Genomic DNA, 18,906 nt, shown 5'->3' with positions numbered 1-18,906 from the left:
AGCATAAGCCGACATCTGACTGGGATAGGAAGAAACTTTGATGTTAGGTGGGTTATTCCATGATTGCCCAATTTAGGGTTTCTTGCATCTTCCTCTGAAACATCTGACCACCACTGATGATAGGATACTGATGTTGGATCATTGGCCGTTCCTGTATTCTTAGGTTTAAAGTTTTATGTGATTTTAACGCTTAATAAAGGGGCTGTAGTGACAGCCCTGGAGACGGCAATGCTTGCCCCACGTACAGCACAGTCAAAGTCATTGCAGGTTTCTTTGGCGTGTTCTGTGTTGTCTTGGCCTGGAGGAGACTTCATTCTCCATATCCAATCAGTTCTTAATCTCTGAGAGGGGCATTTATGGTCTCTTTTGTGGTGTGGATGCCATTGCACTAAGACTTGAGGAGAGATTACCGTATCTTCGTTTCACATGAACTAGTGGACAGTCATGGGATGGCAGTAACTTCCAGTTGCTACTGACCTGGGCTTGAACTGGCATCTTTCATATAGGTGAAAGATTTGTATCTCATTACCAGTCCTCTGTGTAATCCATTGTCAGCCTTTGCTTGATTTGTGGCCTTTATACATAAGCCTCTTTGTCTGTTAAAATGACTTCTGGAAGCAAGCCATGAGACTTAGCAACTTTGGGCAGCCAGAAGAGATAAAATGTTTGAGGAGGGCTGTCCCTCAGACTAGCAGACCACTCTTCATTGCGAACATTTCCTGTTTGTAATGTGTGTAGTCATGTCAGTTAATTCAGGATAAATTTCATTTTTCTTCCCCCCTACCAGAGTTTGGGATGTAAACACAGGCGAAGTTCTGAACACACTGATTCATCACAACGAGGCAGTGCTTCATCTGCGTTTCAGTAATGGCTTAATGGTGACATGTTCAAAGGACAGGTCCATTGCTGTTTGGGATATGGCATCACCTACTGATATCACCTTGCGTCGTGTGTTGGTTGGCCATCGTGCTGCTGTTAATGTTGTAGACTTTGATGACAAGTATATTGTCTCTGCATCAGGTGACAGGACCATTAAAGTAAGTTAGAAGAAAGAGCCCTGCTCTGTTTACTCAGGAAACTGCAAATCAAAATGAATGATGTGTGCCTAAAAGTTTTAAAAATTCCACTTCAAAAAAACAGAGTTGTTGAATGTGTGCTTAAAATCCAATTCCCAAATGTGTATGTGAGCAGTTCTGTGGCTATTTCTTCATCATTCATCTATCACTTCCTGTTAGATGTTAAAGCCTTTATGCAAATAACTTGACTTGTAACATTTTTTGAGGCTTCTGTCATAAAGTTATAAAAAACATAAATTCTACTCACGATTAGGTCTTGAAATTGGCTAGAAAATTAAACATGGTACTTTTCTGTGCTTTTTTTCCAAATGATTTGTGTTTTCTATAAATTGGCAATCCTGTTCTAGACATGAAATTTATAGGCAGCCACCTTTCCCCATCATACCTTCTCCGCAACTAAACCAAATTTTGCCATGTTTGAGGGATTAAAATGCTGTGTTTGAAGATCACCAGATCATCGTAATTACCCCAGACTTACTATACAACAAAGATGTTTCCATCCTTCCCTCCCTAGAACCACAACTGATTTAAACTGTGCCAAGAGCTTTTTGTGGCAAAGTTATGTCTGACACCTGCCAAAGGTACTGTATTCTTATGGAAATGACCCATTAGACCCTTTACAACTTTAAGTACAACTTCTTAAAAAAAATGCACAAGGATTCTAAACAATTCATTAAACATTGATCCTTGTGTTTCCACCCCCAAACGCTCTTCTCTCAGCCTCAAGTCAAGTGTGTCTGGTCTTGTCTTCAATAAGCGGTAGATTGTTGGCCATGTCAATGGTGAAAAATAGGTTAATGATATTCAGACTAGTCTTTTGTGTCGAAGCTGGTTATTTTGTGATCTGATTACTAACCAGCCAACATTTAAATTCAATCAGAATTCTAAAATTACTTGAGCAATGCTTACTTGCTTTACAAAAAGTTTAAACGTTTTTAATATTTTAAATTTATGATGATTTAGTCAATTTGAACAGATTTATGTATTATAGCAGTGTTGGGAGGACCCAGTTGGGTTTGGATCCCCATTGTGACTCACATTGTACAAATACAAAATACACCATGGTCCTAGCCACGGAAGAGCTTACAGTCTAAGCTTTCATTCAGCTTTCCCCTCAAAGTACTTCTTCAGAGTCCTGATTTTTTTTAATGAAGTTTGAACATAATTTCTGTTTAACTTATAAAACCTCAAGCTCTCTCAAAATTGAATGTTTTTAATTTTCTCCACAGGTCTGGAGTACAAGCACATGTGAGTTTGTTCGTACTCTAAATGGGCACAAGCGTGGCATTGCATGCCTTCAGTACAGGGATCGACTAGTTGTGAGTGGATCGTCAGACAACACCATTAGGTGCGTGGAAGACCGTTGTTAACAGCATATTGGAGAGAATGTGCATTTGCAAATGTAAAAAAGGATTATTTTCTAGGTCTCTTGAACCTGCCGTACGGTTTAATAGCACAGTAATCTTTTAGCTTTTGATGTGTCTTGTCAGCATTAGAACAGGCAACCGTTGCTGAGGAGGGAACAGGTAATATATAACACATACTCAAGCAAGTGCAGCTCACAAACTGTTGGGCTTATGTCAGCATCTAAAAATGTAATTTACAAATCTTAATACAGTCTATTGAACTGAAGATCATTGGAGAAATTGGAGGTCCAATTAAAGCATCAGGTTATTTCAGTTACTACATATACTTCTGATACACATGGCTTTATGTGCAGAATAAAAAGGGAGATGGATTCAGCAATAAAATTCATTTATATTGAAATAGTGACAAGCTTCCAGCCTTTACTTTTAAAATGCATTTAATTTCAAAAATGATCAATACAATTCTGTGGGGCAGACTGACTAGGAATGTGTCTGAGTTGCAGTGTACTCCCTTCTGGGGACTGTGTACAGGGGCCTCAGATGTACTTTTTTGCAATGTAGTATGGTTTTAGTTTTCAGAGAACCAATAAAGATTATATTAAAATGGAAATTGCAGCATGAGTAAGTGGATTGGAGCGCTAGTGTCACACAAGAGTTTCTCAAAGATCCATTTCTTCTGTTTTCTTAAGGTTATGGGATATTGAATGTGGTGCCTGTTTAAGAGTACTAGAAGGCCATGAAGAACTGGTTCGATGCATCAGATTTGATAACAAGAGAATTGTTAGTGGAGCCTATGACGGGTACGTGCTTCAAACATGCTTTGAGAAAGTTATTCATGTATCTCCTAGTAAAGCATATTTCTGAAAGTTCTCATCCCTAACACACACAATGAGGATTCTCTTTTGGTTTGCATCCTGCTGTCTAAGTGATCTGGTTATGACAGATCTACATGTAACCTGGGTGTCGCCCACTTCCTGTAGATTTCAATAATGCAGACTACCTATATCCTGAATGTAGCCTTTGAATATTATGTATTCTGTTTTATTCTGCAGCTCCTTCCAGTAACTTGTTTTAGGGCTCTTCAACTCTGTTCATAGGGGTAGGTAGGTAGCTCTAGGTCCCTGCAGAATTAAGTATTCTACTAATCAAGTTTATATGGCTTTGCTGTACAGCACAAGCTGGTTAGAATGGGCAAAATAGCTTGTCTTAAGTAGTGTCTGTTGTGAATAGACATTTCACTTCACTTGGCTTCCTCCCCATAGACATCACTCCTTGAGAAACTCCCTACTTCCCAACAGGTCTGTCTGCCTTTTTACTAGACACCAGCACTGAAACTGTATTCTGAGGCGCCACGCACACTTTTGAAATTGCAGCAGCACAGTCCAGCAGAGAGGCTGTAATATTTCTGTTCTCTGATAGGAGCCTTAAAGTCAGTGGTGTGGGGCTGCTATGAGAGCATCAGGGAGCCGCCTGTAAAGGAAAATGGCCTAACATTGAGTGAATTCAAGGAAACTGTACAGGGCCATGGATTATCCCATTGCTTTTATTCTCCTTGTTAGCTTGTCACCTCTGGTATTGGGCTGAATTGTAGTTCAAGTGAACAGCATAGGTCTGTTGAAGGCAAGTCAGGAACTCCTTTCAACTTGAATTGGTTATTTTGATTCTACCCTTCTCCTGGGATCTGTAATCCTAAATAGATTCCCAGGGGCTGTTCTCCCTGCATTTCATCGGCAGTATGCTAGAGTTTGAGGTCTTCTCAGTTTTAAGTTCATATGCAAAATATTCCTCAGATGCAGAAATGAATAATCCTGTTTATGCTCTTGTTTCATTTTATAGCAAAATTAAAGTTTGGGACTTGCAAGCTGCTCTTGACCCTCGTGCCCCAGCTAGCACACTATGCTTGCGTACATTGGTGGTATGTAAACATTGATACATTTGGGGTTTTGCACAATTATATTATTTTATATTTGGCAAAAGTGAACATTTTAATGTTAAATTTTATTGCAAATGCATCGAGTGTCTTGAGGTAGATAAGAAATTTAGCACATTCTGCAACTTCTGCTCTGTTCCCAAAGCTGGGAACAAATGAAGAGGATTTGGCATGCTGCATTGTGCACTGAATTCTTGTTGACTCTGAGCATAGAAGAAAAATTGAGCTGTTAAGCTCTTCTGGCTTGGTATTCTCAAATGGTCTAAAAATGTAATCAATATGACATTGCATCCAAATCATTCTGGTTCCTGGGGTGGTATTTTAATATCATATAAATATTGTACCACTGGCTTTAAATAAATGGACTTCTGTTAAATGGAAACAATTTGGAATACTATCAGCCTTCCTTAGCCCTTTCTCCTAATTGTAAAAATGGAAAGAATAGATGCAGGAAGGGAGGGGATCTTGTGGTGAGATTACCATAGGAACTCTAATCATTTCAAAGACTACTACCATATTTTAAGTGGCTACCTTAGATTTTTTTTTTTAATTTAATAAAGGCTTTGATTTATGGCAATAATAGGGAAATGGGTAGCTTATTGTGTTGGTCATTGAATATACAGGGCATTTCATCTCCAGATTCAAAGCTTGAACCTTGTCCGAGTCAGTAGTGAGCAGAAGTCATTGCTTACATGGTATCTATTTGATGGCTTATGTGAAATGATCTTGGCTTGTCCACTTCCTGCAGAAGAGCCCACAGCACAAAAACTGTAATTGGCTCCCTTATCAGCAGTCTTGGCATAGAGATCAAGTATGGAATGGGCAGGGGGACTCCACTGACCTCTTATTCTTTGAGTATAATTCAATTACTGTATGTATTCACTTCAGACTCTGGTCACTGGGTTATCAGTATGGCACCTTTGGCCAGTCCTTCAAACAGTTTTAAAAAGGTACAATGCTATCACTTACTATGGTGGATCAGCAGGGCCAAGCACAGACCTTTGCAGGGTCCTGTACTAGTGCAAAGTCCTGGTGCCATTTTGGTATTGCTGTTTCTGCGAAGAGTTCCTGGAGGGGCCACTTTTAAAATTCTTTCTCAAGAGCGCATATTGAAACACTGCCTACTTTTACAAATAATTGGGCCTGGAATGGCTTAGGAAGTGGCTTATGGGGACTGCACAATACTGTAAGTAGCAGCACTATTTAACATACAAAATCTTTTTGTGCAGCAGATAAACCCTGACAGCTTGTCAGCACTAGCCAGTCTTTTTTTGTTTAAGTGGCTTACTCTCAGTTGGCAGTCTGTCCAGCTTACTTGTAGTTCTCTCAGCCTTTCTCTTTCTGGTTCTCAACTTCATAGTAAAATTCATGGCCTACGCAAACTTTATATTGAAGCCACTGTATTTGCTGCAATATTTAAATAGCAGTAATTCTTCTCAGACCTGTGTGTGAACCTTGACCAGCAAGTCAAAACTTTCATTTCCAATTGTGTGTCCAAATGAGTGTTTGAGTATGAAATTAGTGAAAGATGATCCATCTCCTGGCCTACTAACTGAACTCTTACTGTTTATAGGAACATTCAGGACGTGTGTTTAGACTCCAGTTTGATGAATTTCAGATCATTAGTAGTTCCCACGATGACACAATTCTGATTTGGGATTTCTTAAATGTGCAACCCAGTGCCCAGAACGAGACACGCTCTCCATCCAGAACATACACTTACATCTCCAGATAACAGTCTGCACTTTACTAGCCTCATAAGGTAAACTCTTTTGTATTTAATGTCTCCTGTACTTGTGTATTCACTGTCATTTGCCTGGTGCTGGTCATAGTAATTTATATATCAGCTGTCACTGAGTTCTCTCAATGTATCTGCTGTTGATGCTGCTGCTGTTTGGATCAGGAAGCCTTTGTGTTGTGGTATCAGGCTTTGATGCTTAAAGCCTGAAACATCATAGTATCTAACTCATCTTCTACATCTTCACTGCTGTTCCTCCTGCCTCTAATCAGGTAGTTGATGTACTAATTGCTATGTTTTTGCAACACATTTACAACTAGGTTGTTTAAAAAGATATTCATTTGTCATAAATCTCAAACTGAGAATCAGGCTGGATTTGATTTAAATCACTGGGCTTGTCTACATTACCCGCAGGATCGACGGGCAGTGATCGATCCAGCGGGGGTCGATTTATCACGTCTAGTCTAGACACGATAAATTGACTGTCGAGCGCTCTCCCGTCGACTCCGATACTCCACCAGGGTGAGAGGCGCAGGCGGAGTCAACGGGGGAGCGTCAGCTGTCAACTGACCGCAGTGAAGACCCCGGGGTAAGTAGATCTAAGTACATCAACTTCAGCTACATTATTCACGTAGCTGAAGTTGTGTAACTTAGGGTATGTGTACACTACCCATGGGATTGGCGGGTAGTGATCGATCTATCGGGGATCGATTTATCGCGTCTAGTGTAGACAGGATAAATCGATCCCCGATCACTCTGCCATCGACTCCTGTACTCCACCGCTGCAAGAGGTGGAAGTGGAGTTGACAGGGGAGTGGTGGCAGTCTACCCCGCACCGTGAGGGCATGAGGTAAGTCAACCTAAGATACGTCGACTTCAGCTATTCTATTCTCATAGCTGAAGTTGCATATCTTAAGTTGATGCCCCCCCCCCCCCCCAGTGTAGACCAGGCCTTAGATCGATTTCCCTCCCTCCCTCCCCGCCCCCCAATGAAGACCAGACCACTAGTCAGGAAGACTCGATTTAATCATGGATTTCTACATAAAAATGCATTCTTGTTGGTTGTTATAACCTTAATATATTTTCTTCACAACTCAGAGATAGATGTAGGTTTAATTTTTTAGAAGGTACACACTGTAAATTTTTTAAGTGATTTATTTTGAAAACTTCAGATTAGTTTTACAGCTATATCAGAAAATGATATTGCATTTACCAAAGGTAATTGAAGCGTATATTTATGAAGCCATTGGGAGATGAGCTATCTCTAATTCAACAGGTTAATCATTAATATTTGGAGGATTTTCTTGCCATGCTGTATTAGGAGGAGAACATCACCAGACAGACATTTAAATTGTTTTATTTAACTAAAATAACAACATTATGTATTCTAGATTTTTTTCTTCAACAGCAAACATATAATATTTTAGCAAAAGAAGCATATGAATTTTTAAATTTAGTTAAACATTCAAGTTTTTTAAAATCAGGTTTGTTTTTGTTTGTTTTGAACTAAAATAGTTAAATGAAATTTAAAAAAACAAAACAAAAATTAAATCCACTATGTCAGCCAGATCAACATGAGAAACTTAATATATTGGCTTCTGCAGCTAACTCAGTCATCTTCACCTTCTTTTCCTGTTTGTTCATAATCTGGAAAAGAAAAACAAGCTTTCCTGCTTTTTCAGGTCCCAAACGATTTCTCAGTTTGGAATGAATTAGTCCAAAGAAAGAAAACATTCTTTCTACACCAGCAGAAGAAGCTACTGCTCTTAAAAGTGAGATTATCACTGCAACAGTCTCTGAATCCAAGTGCCTAAGTGACTTCCACCAGTTCACTGGTGTGACTTTCTTTACAACATCATCAGCAAACATATATTTCTTGAATGGTTCACCCTTAGCTCTGAAGTTTATTATAGTTGGCATTATGGAGGGATGATCGCTGGATGTCCATGTCATAGCCAGCTCTTCTTCAGCAGTTAAGGTTTGACCCTGGTACAGAGTATTGAGAATATTTGCAAGAAAACGAGCTGGAGATAAGTGCTTGTCTCATTCTTTTTTTTTAAATGCTTGTAATTTAACTCTGTCATTGCATATTTCTCTTTTTAAGATTTCACTCAGTTCTTTCCAAATTTCAACAGCATCAGCAATAAAACAGTGATTTCCCTGCATTTTGTTCAAGGCTACAGAAATAGGCTTCAGGGTAGTCAGCATGTGTTCAACATTTTTCTTAAGCCGAATGTCAGGAACTTTGCCTGTGATAGTACCATCTATTTTTTTACGATTTTGTTCACAAACTGTCATCAGATTAGGCCAGTTCTTGATCTAGTGCTCAAAACAGTCCACTACTGAGTTCCATCGCACGTCTTGTGGGAGAGTTAGCTTGGTTCCTCCCAATTTTTTCAGAGCAGCTGCTGCAAAGTGGTTGTTATGGAAGTATTTTGCAATTTCAACATTAGCCTTTGTTTCTGGAACACTGAAGTCTGAAGGAGGTGCATCAAATGAGCACTACAACCGTATGTTATTAGCTTGGGACTCTCTCCACTCTCTTCTAAATAATTTCTTTTCATCTTGGATACATTTGCAGCATTGTCTGTGACCAAGCTGCGTACTAGACGTTTGAATTTTTTTTCACCGTTTGTTATAGCTTTTTCTGCTACTTCTTGTAAGTATTCTGCTGTGCGTGCATTTCCTGATGTATCAATTGTTTCTGTAAGGAAGACCTTCCCTTCTTCTGTTGTCACACAAGCTCATACAACAGGATCATTGTGGACATTTCTCCACCCATCAAGACTCAGGTTAAAAATTTTACCCTCTAGACCTTTTGCACACTGCTCAGTTTTTTTTTCATACACTTCATCCAGCAATTGCCTGCGACATCTGCTCTATTGGGTGGACTGTATCTTAGTCTTAATGACTGAACCATGTTAATGAAGCATGGGTTCTCAATCATACGGAAAGGAGAGTTTGTTACATAAACAAACTGGGCAATTTTTTCATCAGTTACCTCTTTTTGTAATCTGCTGGTTCTTATTACAAACTTATCTGTGGTTGTTTCTGGATGATGGAGATTTGTTTTCCTTTTTGCTACAGGTGATATACTGTGGCTATGTGACATACATGATGTGACTAACACACTATAGAAAGTGATGGTGATCTTGAAGGTGGATAGTCTTCAGAATCCTTTATGTTGAGGATGGATTCTCCTGAACATAATAAGTCAATGCAGTTATTTAATTATTATTACCATACTGCTGCTCATTTAGTATTACTCATTGCATTCACTGACACTCGGTACTACTTTAAAGGTGAAATTGTAAAAGGAAGATGATGTGCCTATTTCAGCTCTTTATTTATCACAACTGCATCTAAAATAATAGTACCAGAGAGTAACAACTATATTTTTTCTTCAAACATGAGAATTTGAGAATAATCCAGAAGGAAGACAGGCAGCCCTTAAGAAAGCAGTATGTAGTCAAAAAGTTTACAAACCTGAAGATCCTGCATGTTCAGACATGTTCTTTTCATCACCTTCAACGCAGCTTCCTCCTGAGAAGGAACACTTCTCCTGATGTTGTTTCATTTAGGCAACCAGGCCTTGCATTTCTTTCTTGCATTGTTTGTGTTTTGCACGCATGCCTGTCTTACCCACCGGTAGAGGAACTTCATTAAACTATTCCCAAACTGGGTCTCTTTTATGGCCTGCTGCCATTATAGGTTTTCCTTTCGAGTGAGAGAATGGTATGGGAGTTCTCAAATCAATGAAGCCTATACTCAAAGACCTCAAGACTTCTGGAATATGCTGCTCAAACAGTTTCACTTTTGTTTCTGCTGCCTGTCCCTCCCTTCTCACATTTATCTCCATACTTCCTCTCCTTGTCCAGATCTATTCCGCCCCCAGCAATCTTGTATTAGTTGAACTTTTTGAAACTTTGCACTTTTAGAGAGAGGTAAGGGATTGACTCTATGTTCACAAATTTGCAGAGGAACAATAGAGTGGAGGTCTGTTATTTCTCACCGCTGTACATTATTTATTTATTTTATTTATTTAAAAACATTTTTGCTGTTAACGAGCATGTTCTCTCCGGAGACACAAATCCACAGTTTGAGAACTGCAGTGTTATCTTCTAGACTGAGCACTGAGTCCCATTGGGTAGATAGAAAGATTAACCTAAATAATCTATACAGAAGTCCCTGGAACCCCATAAGATTGAGTCCCTAATCCATGAACTACTGGAACTCACTTACAAAACTTTTCTTAAACATTACATGAATATATTGTCTCATACTATAGAATTAGAATTTATTATCCCTATTCCATGTTGAGACATTATAGCTCAAAGGTATATCTTAATTAAAACTATCTTTAGATAGGTTTTTTCCTTCAAAAAGCATTTTATCATAAAAAATCCAATTTAAATTAAAAAAAATCCATTTAAATTTTTTTTAAAAAAAATCAGTAATTTTTATCCACCTTGCTGAGAGTGATGTTAAACCAAAGGTTCTAAACTGTCACACAGTTTAAAAGTTTCTACAATTTAAAAATAACCTATGTTTTTACCATTAATTTTAACGACCGTCCATCAGAATTTTTATTAGATACTTTTGGCAAGTATGCTGTGCCTCCTACCTGCACATTTTCTGGTTAGAAATGGGAGGATTCTTTCAGAGCCTAAAGCTTATCACGTAGTGTGTGTGAGGAACCTCAGATCCAGTAACTAGACCGAGGGCACTGGAAGTTGGGACTTTCAGAAGTACTCAGAGCTGTCCTGATGTTGCTGTGAGTTTAACCCTTTATTTCAATGGAGAGCAGTGTAAGGCCAACATGAAGCACTTTTCAATATTCCAGACTCAGATTCTTTCCTGGGCTGTTCTGCTGACTCTGTGTGAATTTGGGCATGTCACATAATGCCACTTTCTACATTAGTAGTATGGAGATGAGAGATTTTTTGCAGAGCAGATCTGCCCTTTGTCAGAGAACATAAAGTGACCTGTACACCAAGATTTTCTTTTACCTTCTTTGGGTGCTGTGAGCCTTAATGATCTATAGCACTTTAAAATGCTTCATGTGGAAACTGTTATATAATGGAGGCATGCTTGAGCTGTAGCTCACGAAAGCTCATGCTCAAATAAATTGGTTAGTCTCTAAGGTGCCGCAAGTACTCCTTTTCTTTTTGCGAATACAGACTAACACGGCTGTTACTCTGAAACCTGTAAATTACAGTAACATTGAAAAAAGTATTCTTGCACATAACAGGCCACAACTTTCTATGAACTTTTAGAGTTCAATTAGATTGTGCTCCTCATTGAGGCTTTTATCTTTCTGTTTCTGGGACTAGCCAGCACTGCCCATCAGTCTCCAGTAAACTGAGATGTATGCCATTTTGACTAATATTCATCATAAATGACAATTCCCTGTGATAACCACAAGTAATAAAAAAATGTTTTCAAAAGGATAAAATACATCATGTTAGGAAGAGTTTGAAGCCATCAGAAGAGACTCACATGAAGTTTGACTGTTTCCATTTCTCTGCAATAGTCAATATGTATTTAGTTGTCTAAGTATATTGGGTAAAAACTCTGCTGTAGATCCATTTGCTAGACCAGTGAAGTATTTTTCTTATGTCATTCATGTGGTTGCCAACAGTTGCACTTCATACTACAGACACCCCCCCCGACTTATGCAATCGTTCCGTTCCTGAAAGCCTTGCGTAACTTGAATTTTGCGTAAGTTGGAAACGTATACCCGTACATTACGCAAATATTTCCGCAACTTGAAAAAGCTATTTCTGGCTTATGGAACTTTTTCCGTCAGTGCGAATTTGCGTAAGTCGGGTCTTGCATAACCCGGGGAACGTCTGTATATATAGTAGTGAATGTTGAGACTTGGAAACAGAGGTTGCCTTACCAGGTCAGACCTGAAGCCCATACAGTCCAATATCCTGTCTCTGATGCTTGTGGCCAGTACCAGATGCTTTAGAGGAAGATCAGAAACCTCAGAGTACAGTTATGGAGTAAGCTTGCCCATGGGGCAATTTTTTTTCTTGCTAGAGGTAATTAGTAGTAGTGTGGCTTATGCCCGAAATCATGAGGTTTTATCTCTTTTAAAAAGTGTTTTTCTATCAAATGTAACTGAGTAGTCTCGTCCATATAAATGAGAGAGACAAGGTAGGTGAGGTAATATCTTTTATTGGAGCAGCTTCTGTTGATGAGAGAGACAAGCTTTCGAGCTATACAACAGAAGTTGGTCCAGTAAAAAAAAAATTACCTCACCCACCTTGCTTCTCTAATATCCTGGGACCAAAACGACTACAACAACACTGCATTCCATATGAATGTCTCTTCTTGCTTTAAGTCTTGGTAAGCTCATGGCCTTGATATTTTGTAACCATGAGTTCCACAAGTTATTTCATTGTTTGTAGAAGACCTTTGATATTTTCTAGGGGATAGTCGTCTTGTTAGTGAAATGTCTTTTTTCTTTGCCTCATGAAATTCCATTTTGTGTTTGTTGAGATGTAAATCATTATAAATTGAAGTTCTTCCCACTTGCATGCCTCAGGAAAATGTTGGCAGCCTATTAAACTAATAACAGATCTCATGAACATTCCAAAGAGAGAGAGGCTGGTTTCTTCCATCCACCTGAACCCAGTGACCCGTTTCCCTTCCTCTGGGGGTACCAGATTGGTCTGGAGCTCCCTCAACCCCCTGAGTGGAGGAGGACAGAAAGAGGGCCAGGGTAGGCTGGGCTTCCTCAACACCCAGGAGCCAGCAGTCCATCCCCTGTAGAATAACAGCCGTCTCCTGCTTCCTGTTACAGACCTGTAGCTCAAGGGGTAGCAGTGTGTGCTGCAGTGCTGAAGGCTCAGTGTTCAAGCTCCATTGACAATGCATGGCTATTAATTGTTTACCCTTTTCCTTAAAAAAAGAAAACAAAAAACCTCAAAGAAATGAACAAATTTTTTTTAAAAAAGGTTAGAAAATTAGGTTGCAAATCAGTCACTCGAATTAAGAAATGTCAGTTTCATGGTTGCCCACACAATCTTTAATTATGCAGTCTCTAAATGGGAGTGGCTAATTTACCTTTCCTACACCATTCATTAATTTGAGTACATCTATCTTCTGTTAACTTCCACTCTAAATAATATTAATCATCTAAACACTGTAATATAGAAAAAGTTAAGTGTTGGCTAAAGGAAACTGTAGAAGTACATGAACAAGCTTTGAGAAATTAAGAATTGTGCTGCAAGACAGCTAAAGGTTAGCATGCATAAAAGATGCATAAAACTCCCTTATTGGCCGTTTATACTCTCCTTAAAGGAGAAGACCAGAGGTCTGAAAAAAGACCAGAGGTCTGTCTGCTAAACTCATTTTGTGTACCAAGTCGGCAACAAGCTTAAAAGGAATGTCAGCCTGGCCAGGAGAATGGGCAGTTTCAGAGCCCCTATTAGCTAGTTCCTTCAGCACTGCCCACCTATGGCTTACAGTGTTTGAAAATTCATATTTGTTTGAATTGTTGCAATATTACTGCAGTGCCTTCAGTGATGGTGTTGGCCTACCTAAAGTTGCCACTGGTTGTGCTTCTAAGGATGTGATCAGACTCCTGTTAAAATGGATAAAAACTACCATTGGCTTTAATGGGAGTTGGATCAAGCCTAAAGGAATTGCATTCGCCATAAACAGGACAACTTTCATATTACAGGTTTCATGGGTCAGTATTTGGGAGACCGCAAATGCTAACCATGTGCTTTACACCCTCCCCAAACAATTCCCTTTTTTCTGATTGATTGAAGCCTTTAGAACAATCTACCTGGTGGGAAAACCTCACTTTCTTAGTGACAAAATAAAACAATCCACCAGCTGACATGTACCAATTACATATTTTCCCCACAACAAGGTATAGATAGTTTTGAATGGCTTAAAGGTTGTGCTGAAATATGATTGGGAGGGTTATATTACCTTCCAATCATGGAAGCACTATCATATTTTTCATGCCAGTCAGAAGTATAAATACATAGGCATCTAAAAGTCCAGTATAGTTTATTTCAATCCACTCCTATGCATTTTAGTCCATTTGGTCAGCAGTGCACCAGTCTCATGACTTATTTTCACTCTTTCTCTTGCCCCCTCACTTGCAAACTCACTTTGATTACGGTAAGATTTGTTGCTGCAAAATGAACTGTTTTTGGCACTGTTAGCAACTTCCCTGCAGATTCCATACATTTAACACAGTTTGGAGCAGTTTATATGTCTGACTTGTCCTATTACACAGCGAACTGAAAACATGCAAAGCTGCATATCCTTGTAGTTGACTAGTCTTGGTAGTTATGTAATTGTTTCTTGGAAACCACACTGTCATTTTCCTGAATTTTTTCATAATCAGAAATCAAAAACAAATCTACATAAAATATATCACTGTAAAATATCCAGTATTTTGTTATATTTAATGGAACAATTGTATATGCTCCCAAACACTGTATGTCTCTGCGTTCTCAAAAGAAGCTTTGTACCCATATTTATAAGTCTCCGAATGTGTATGCCTCTTCAAAGTGAATCATTTTTGACAGCACTGGCAGGGGGTTATAAGAAAGTTTTATTGCCTTCTGTTGAATTCCTTTTGTTTATTGTAACATGATAAAAATTGTTACCATATGATAGTCTAATATTCTTATATTTAAGCACTGGGGGGAAAAAAGATGTTTTAAACCTTCAGCTATGAAAGTCTCATGAATAGAGCAGTTCATCAAAGTCTGCAGCATGTTTTTTGGGAATGGAAAGTGAAATTTAACCTTAGATTTAATTATTTTAAGCTTAATTACAGTAAGAATTTTCAGTTTGGAAAAGCTATTTAATCAAACAGTGTAATCATATAACTGTGTGAAAAGGTAGCTCTTGTGGAAATATTCTAATTATCTGATTTGTGGGCTCATTTCTCAAGATCATTAAGTCTCATTTTCATGTATAAATATAACAAGTAACTGAACTTAATAGTCCTATTAAAATAGAATAAAGGATAGTTTACATGGTTAGATTGATTTTAAAAAAAAAAGTGAATGGTTTCACAAGCCAATTTTCCCAATGCAACTGTTTAGACCTATGATTAAAAATTCAATCCAACCAGATATAACGTATGTATATTTGTAATGAAAATGGATAATATTTAGGTGACTTCTGTATAGTGTTGTGTGGTGTGGAGAAGAGGAGGGTTGTTTCCTGAGTAGGCTGAAATTCCATAAGGTAAGTTTTAACCTTGAACGAGGCCTGTTGTGCCAGCTACTACACTTTCTCCTCCTCCCCTGCCAGTCTGCCCCTAAAGACCTAGCAAAGACTTTTGTTTTGTATCACATGTAAGGAAAAGGTCAGTTTAATTCAAAGTTGCTATGTTTATCGGGCCGAATTTTCAAAAGCTTAAAAGGGTGCAAATCCCAATCCGTTTACAAATCTGATTTAAAGTATGGTCCAGGTTCCACAATCAATAGAACTAAAATGATGCCCTATAGTGGTGGTATTGTCACCTCTTGAACCTCTAAGGGTATGTCTGCTCTGCAATTAGACACCTGTGTCTGGCCCATGCCAGCTGACTGTGGCTTGCAGGGCTCGGGCTAAGGCTCTCTTTAATTGCGATGTAGGCGCTTGAGACCCTGATCAATGGGCCAACTGTGGGTGTCTAATTGCAGTGTAGATGTACCCTGTACTGATTGCATCATTCTAAAGGAACGCTGGTCCCTTTAGCACTTTTGTTCTAAGGAGTCTGTGCTATACTGATTGGCATATTTAGACTCTTTATTTTAGCAGGCTAATGCCTTCATGTGCGCTCAGAGTGCCTAGGGGTGTTGTTCTGTGGTGGATACCAAATAGCTTCTGACATATGTCTACAAATAATAGATTATATTTGGCCTGATTATAGTTTCCATTGTTTCAGCTTGTCTTTATCTTTTTCAGGGTTCCACAATCTTGAACTACTGGATATCTGGCTACTACATGCCTGAAGATGTTGATTCGCAGCTAAAGTCAGAATTGGTTATAGATGCTGTGTAGATGCAAAACAGCACAATTCTGTATCTCTCTTAATCTTTCCTGCTCCCCTTCAATCCCCAGTGGTCTCCTCTAAGGAATTTACTGCAAATTCACTGACTTCAAGTAGATGAAAATCAGAAGCCTGCCCTTCACTGCAGTGAAAAATCCAAAGCTTCATGTGTAAATTGTCCATATAAACTGAACTATGATGGCTTGTTTTCCAGAAATAAATCAGAAGTCAAGAAAGGACTTGGCCTAATTTATATTGCTTTGCACTTTTGTCTGACTTTAAAGAAAAATATTCTCCAGTGAAATTTGGGTGCCAAACACATACCCAGAATGTACAGAGTTTTGCTTTCAAAGTCACCATGCTCCTTTCGACTTCCTGACAAATTCAGAGCCTGTTTTGTTTGATAGGGGTGTACATTGGACTATTAGAAATATTTCTGAATCTATCAGTAATATTTTTGGATTACAGTTTACTTGTTTCTGCACCAATAATTTCTTTTAATTTAAACATTACCTGTAAATCAGGCTAGATTATCTAAACTAGTTGTATCGCACCGTCTTTTTTTCTTTTAACTGTGCCCTGTAATACAACCGTCCTACCCTTCCTAATGTTTGGTACCGTAAAATCTTCCCATGTGTGCTTGCCTCAGAATTTCAAATACTGTATAAGCATGTAGATACAATGTACGAAACAGTTTAACCTCCAGGTGCTAGAAGTCAGGATCTCCTGACACTACACACTAATACAAAATGTGTTAGCACTTGGCAGCAGGACATTCTAACTACTGGCACTGAAGGGATTAATATGAATTACCTAGAAATATTTCTCTGCAAAAGGAAGTTTTCAGTATTCATTAGGATTTTTTTTAATGGGAACTACATATTTTAAAATGTAATTTCTAAACTTTTTAAAAATTAAAAAAAAGTTTAATTTATGTTCTGTATCTTATATTTTGTGCCGCAGTATTTACAAAACATCTTTTTTTTTTTAAATTGGTAGATTACCACACATGCCTACAGATGTCCTTCCATAGCATTAGTTTGGCTGCTCAATGGAAAAAATGCCATCAGCTAAAGTTAAATTTATTTAAATATGTAACTTGTAACAATTGAGGTGGGGTAGAGGCCCCTTCAAGGAAGTACTATGATGACCAGACTTAAAGTTGAATTTAAGATCACTTACCCATAGCTGTTACACTATGACCTTGTTGTGATGCCATGGTCAATATTTCTCTTCGTTAGCATGTCCTTATTAGGAAATGTCTTAGTAGTTCCTTCTTACTTTGTCATGGTTCTCCTGTCTCTAATTTATACAGTCACATTTATTTAATCATATTTTTCTTTGTGAAAGCAAGACCCTGATAAATGCCATCTTTATAGTGTTGTCCTATTAAGTTGCCATGTATGACTACAGTTTTCAGTAGTTTTCTTTAATGCTTAGTTTGAAAATGCACTAAAACCCAAGAGTGTGTAAGATATACCTATTGTCCTGGGGGAGAAATATGTTGTCTCCAATATGTAGCCAGTCATTTCTCTATCATTTGTTGTGTATTTCGTTTTCTGTTGGCAGCACTTTTTGGTTTCAGATTTTCCCTTTTTTGGTTAAGGGGAGTTAAAGAATGTCGGTAACACTTTAGATGACCAGTGATTTAATACTAAACTTCCAGTGCAACAGCTATGGTTAGATGTCATCCACCTTTGTCAGGCATATTCAGAGTGAAGTGCACATCAGATGTTACTCAACTGTTAGAAAAGTGCAACTTACAGTTAGTCCTCTATTCCATTGAGAGAGAGCTGTTGGGATCAGTGTTTGTTAGAAATTCCCTTTAACTTGTTACTACAAAGATATTTATTTCTTTGAGATCATCAAACCTCATGAAGTACAGAAGATATCATGTTTTGATAAGCGTCTGTAAGATCTCCTTTTGGTAAGCTTGACAGTAGTTTGTGAAAGTGGCTTACTTTATCCTTTTCATCTAATAGCTTTAATATTAAACTGTTTTTAAAAAAGACATCAGTTGCAGCCCTGAAGAAAAAGCTATTTGTTTATGAAGAATGGAGTCCTTTTTTATGCATGTGTAAGATTAAATTCATGTTTTTCCTTGGGAGATAATGGTATTTGAACATGCAGTCTCACCTTCTTTGATTGTGCTTTGTGTAACATAGCAGTGGACTTTGTGATTGGCACCCAAGGAACTTGGCTCCTGGGACTCCTGGCTGCACTCTGGACTTTGTTTTGCTAACCATAATTGAGCAATTGTACATTACTGCTATATTAATGTTTCAAAGCACTGGGATAGTCTAATTCTAACTTGTAATTATGTTTGCCAATGACCCGTTTGGAAAGTTTGTGTATGAACAGCTGATTGAAACTGTTAAATTGTACAGATATTGTTCATGATCTAAAGCTTTGTACCGTGGAATGTGCTTAATAAAAAAAATTGAACTTCATTTGTCCAATAAATTGCTAAGTAACATAATCTAACCCAATGTCAGTATTATGCATTAGTTAATCCAAGCTTAATGCACAGTTCCTTCAAATGCTAATTCAAAGCTAATGCTCTTAATACAATGTTCCCATACTTTATTGTATTATGTTATAAAAACTTTTCTAGCACTTCAGTGCTTCTAACCAATAGTATAATGATGTGTAGTAATTCAGTGCTGGCTTGCGAGTGGTGTGACGCCTAAGACCGAAGGCCAAATACTTTAGAATTTGAAACTTTCCTATGGGGGGGGCACAACTGCATGGCCTGGAACGTGTTAAAACTTTTCTAA

General features: G+C 38.2%; 1 protein-coding gene across 4 annotated transcripts in view; it reads left to right on the top strand.

The window, feature by feature from the left end:
• The window catches only part of FBXW11 (F-box and WD repeat domain containing 11), a 128,616-nt gene extending 110,037 nt beyond the window's left edge, over nt 1-18,579 (top strand). For all 4 annotated transcript variants that reach the window (XM_077823656.1, XM_077823654.1, XM_077823657.1 and 1 more), the window contains 6 exons: nt 788-1,037; nt 2,306-2,424; nt 3,133-3,243; nt 4,280-4,358; nt 5,947-6,135; nt 16,045-18,579. In XM_077823656.1, coding sequence (XP_077679782.1) covers nt 788-1,037; nt 2,306-2,424; nt 3,133-3,243; nt 4,280-4,358; nt 5,947-6,108 — 721 coding nt within the window. In that variant the 3' untranslated portion in view covers nt 6,109-6,135; nt 16,045-18,579. The remainder of the gene's footprint in view (nt 1-787; nt 1,038-2,305; nt 2,425-3,132; nt 3,244-4,279; nt 4,359-5,946; nt 6,136-16,044) is intronic.
• The last annotated feature ends 327 nt before the right edge of the window (nt 18,580-18,906 follow it).

This window comes from Eretmochelys imbricata, chromosome 8 (genome assembly GCF_965152235.1).
Source record: "Eretmochelys imbricata isolate rEreImb1 chromosome 8, rEreImb1.hap1, whole genome shotgun sequence".
Lineage (NCBI taxonomy): Eukaryota > Metazoa > Chordata > Testudines > Cheloniidae > Eretmochelys > Eretmochelys imbricata.
Note: the sequence above shows the minus strand (reverse complement) of the source record. Positions and strands in the feature narration are given on the sequence as shown.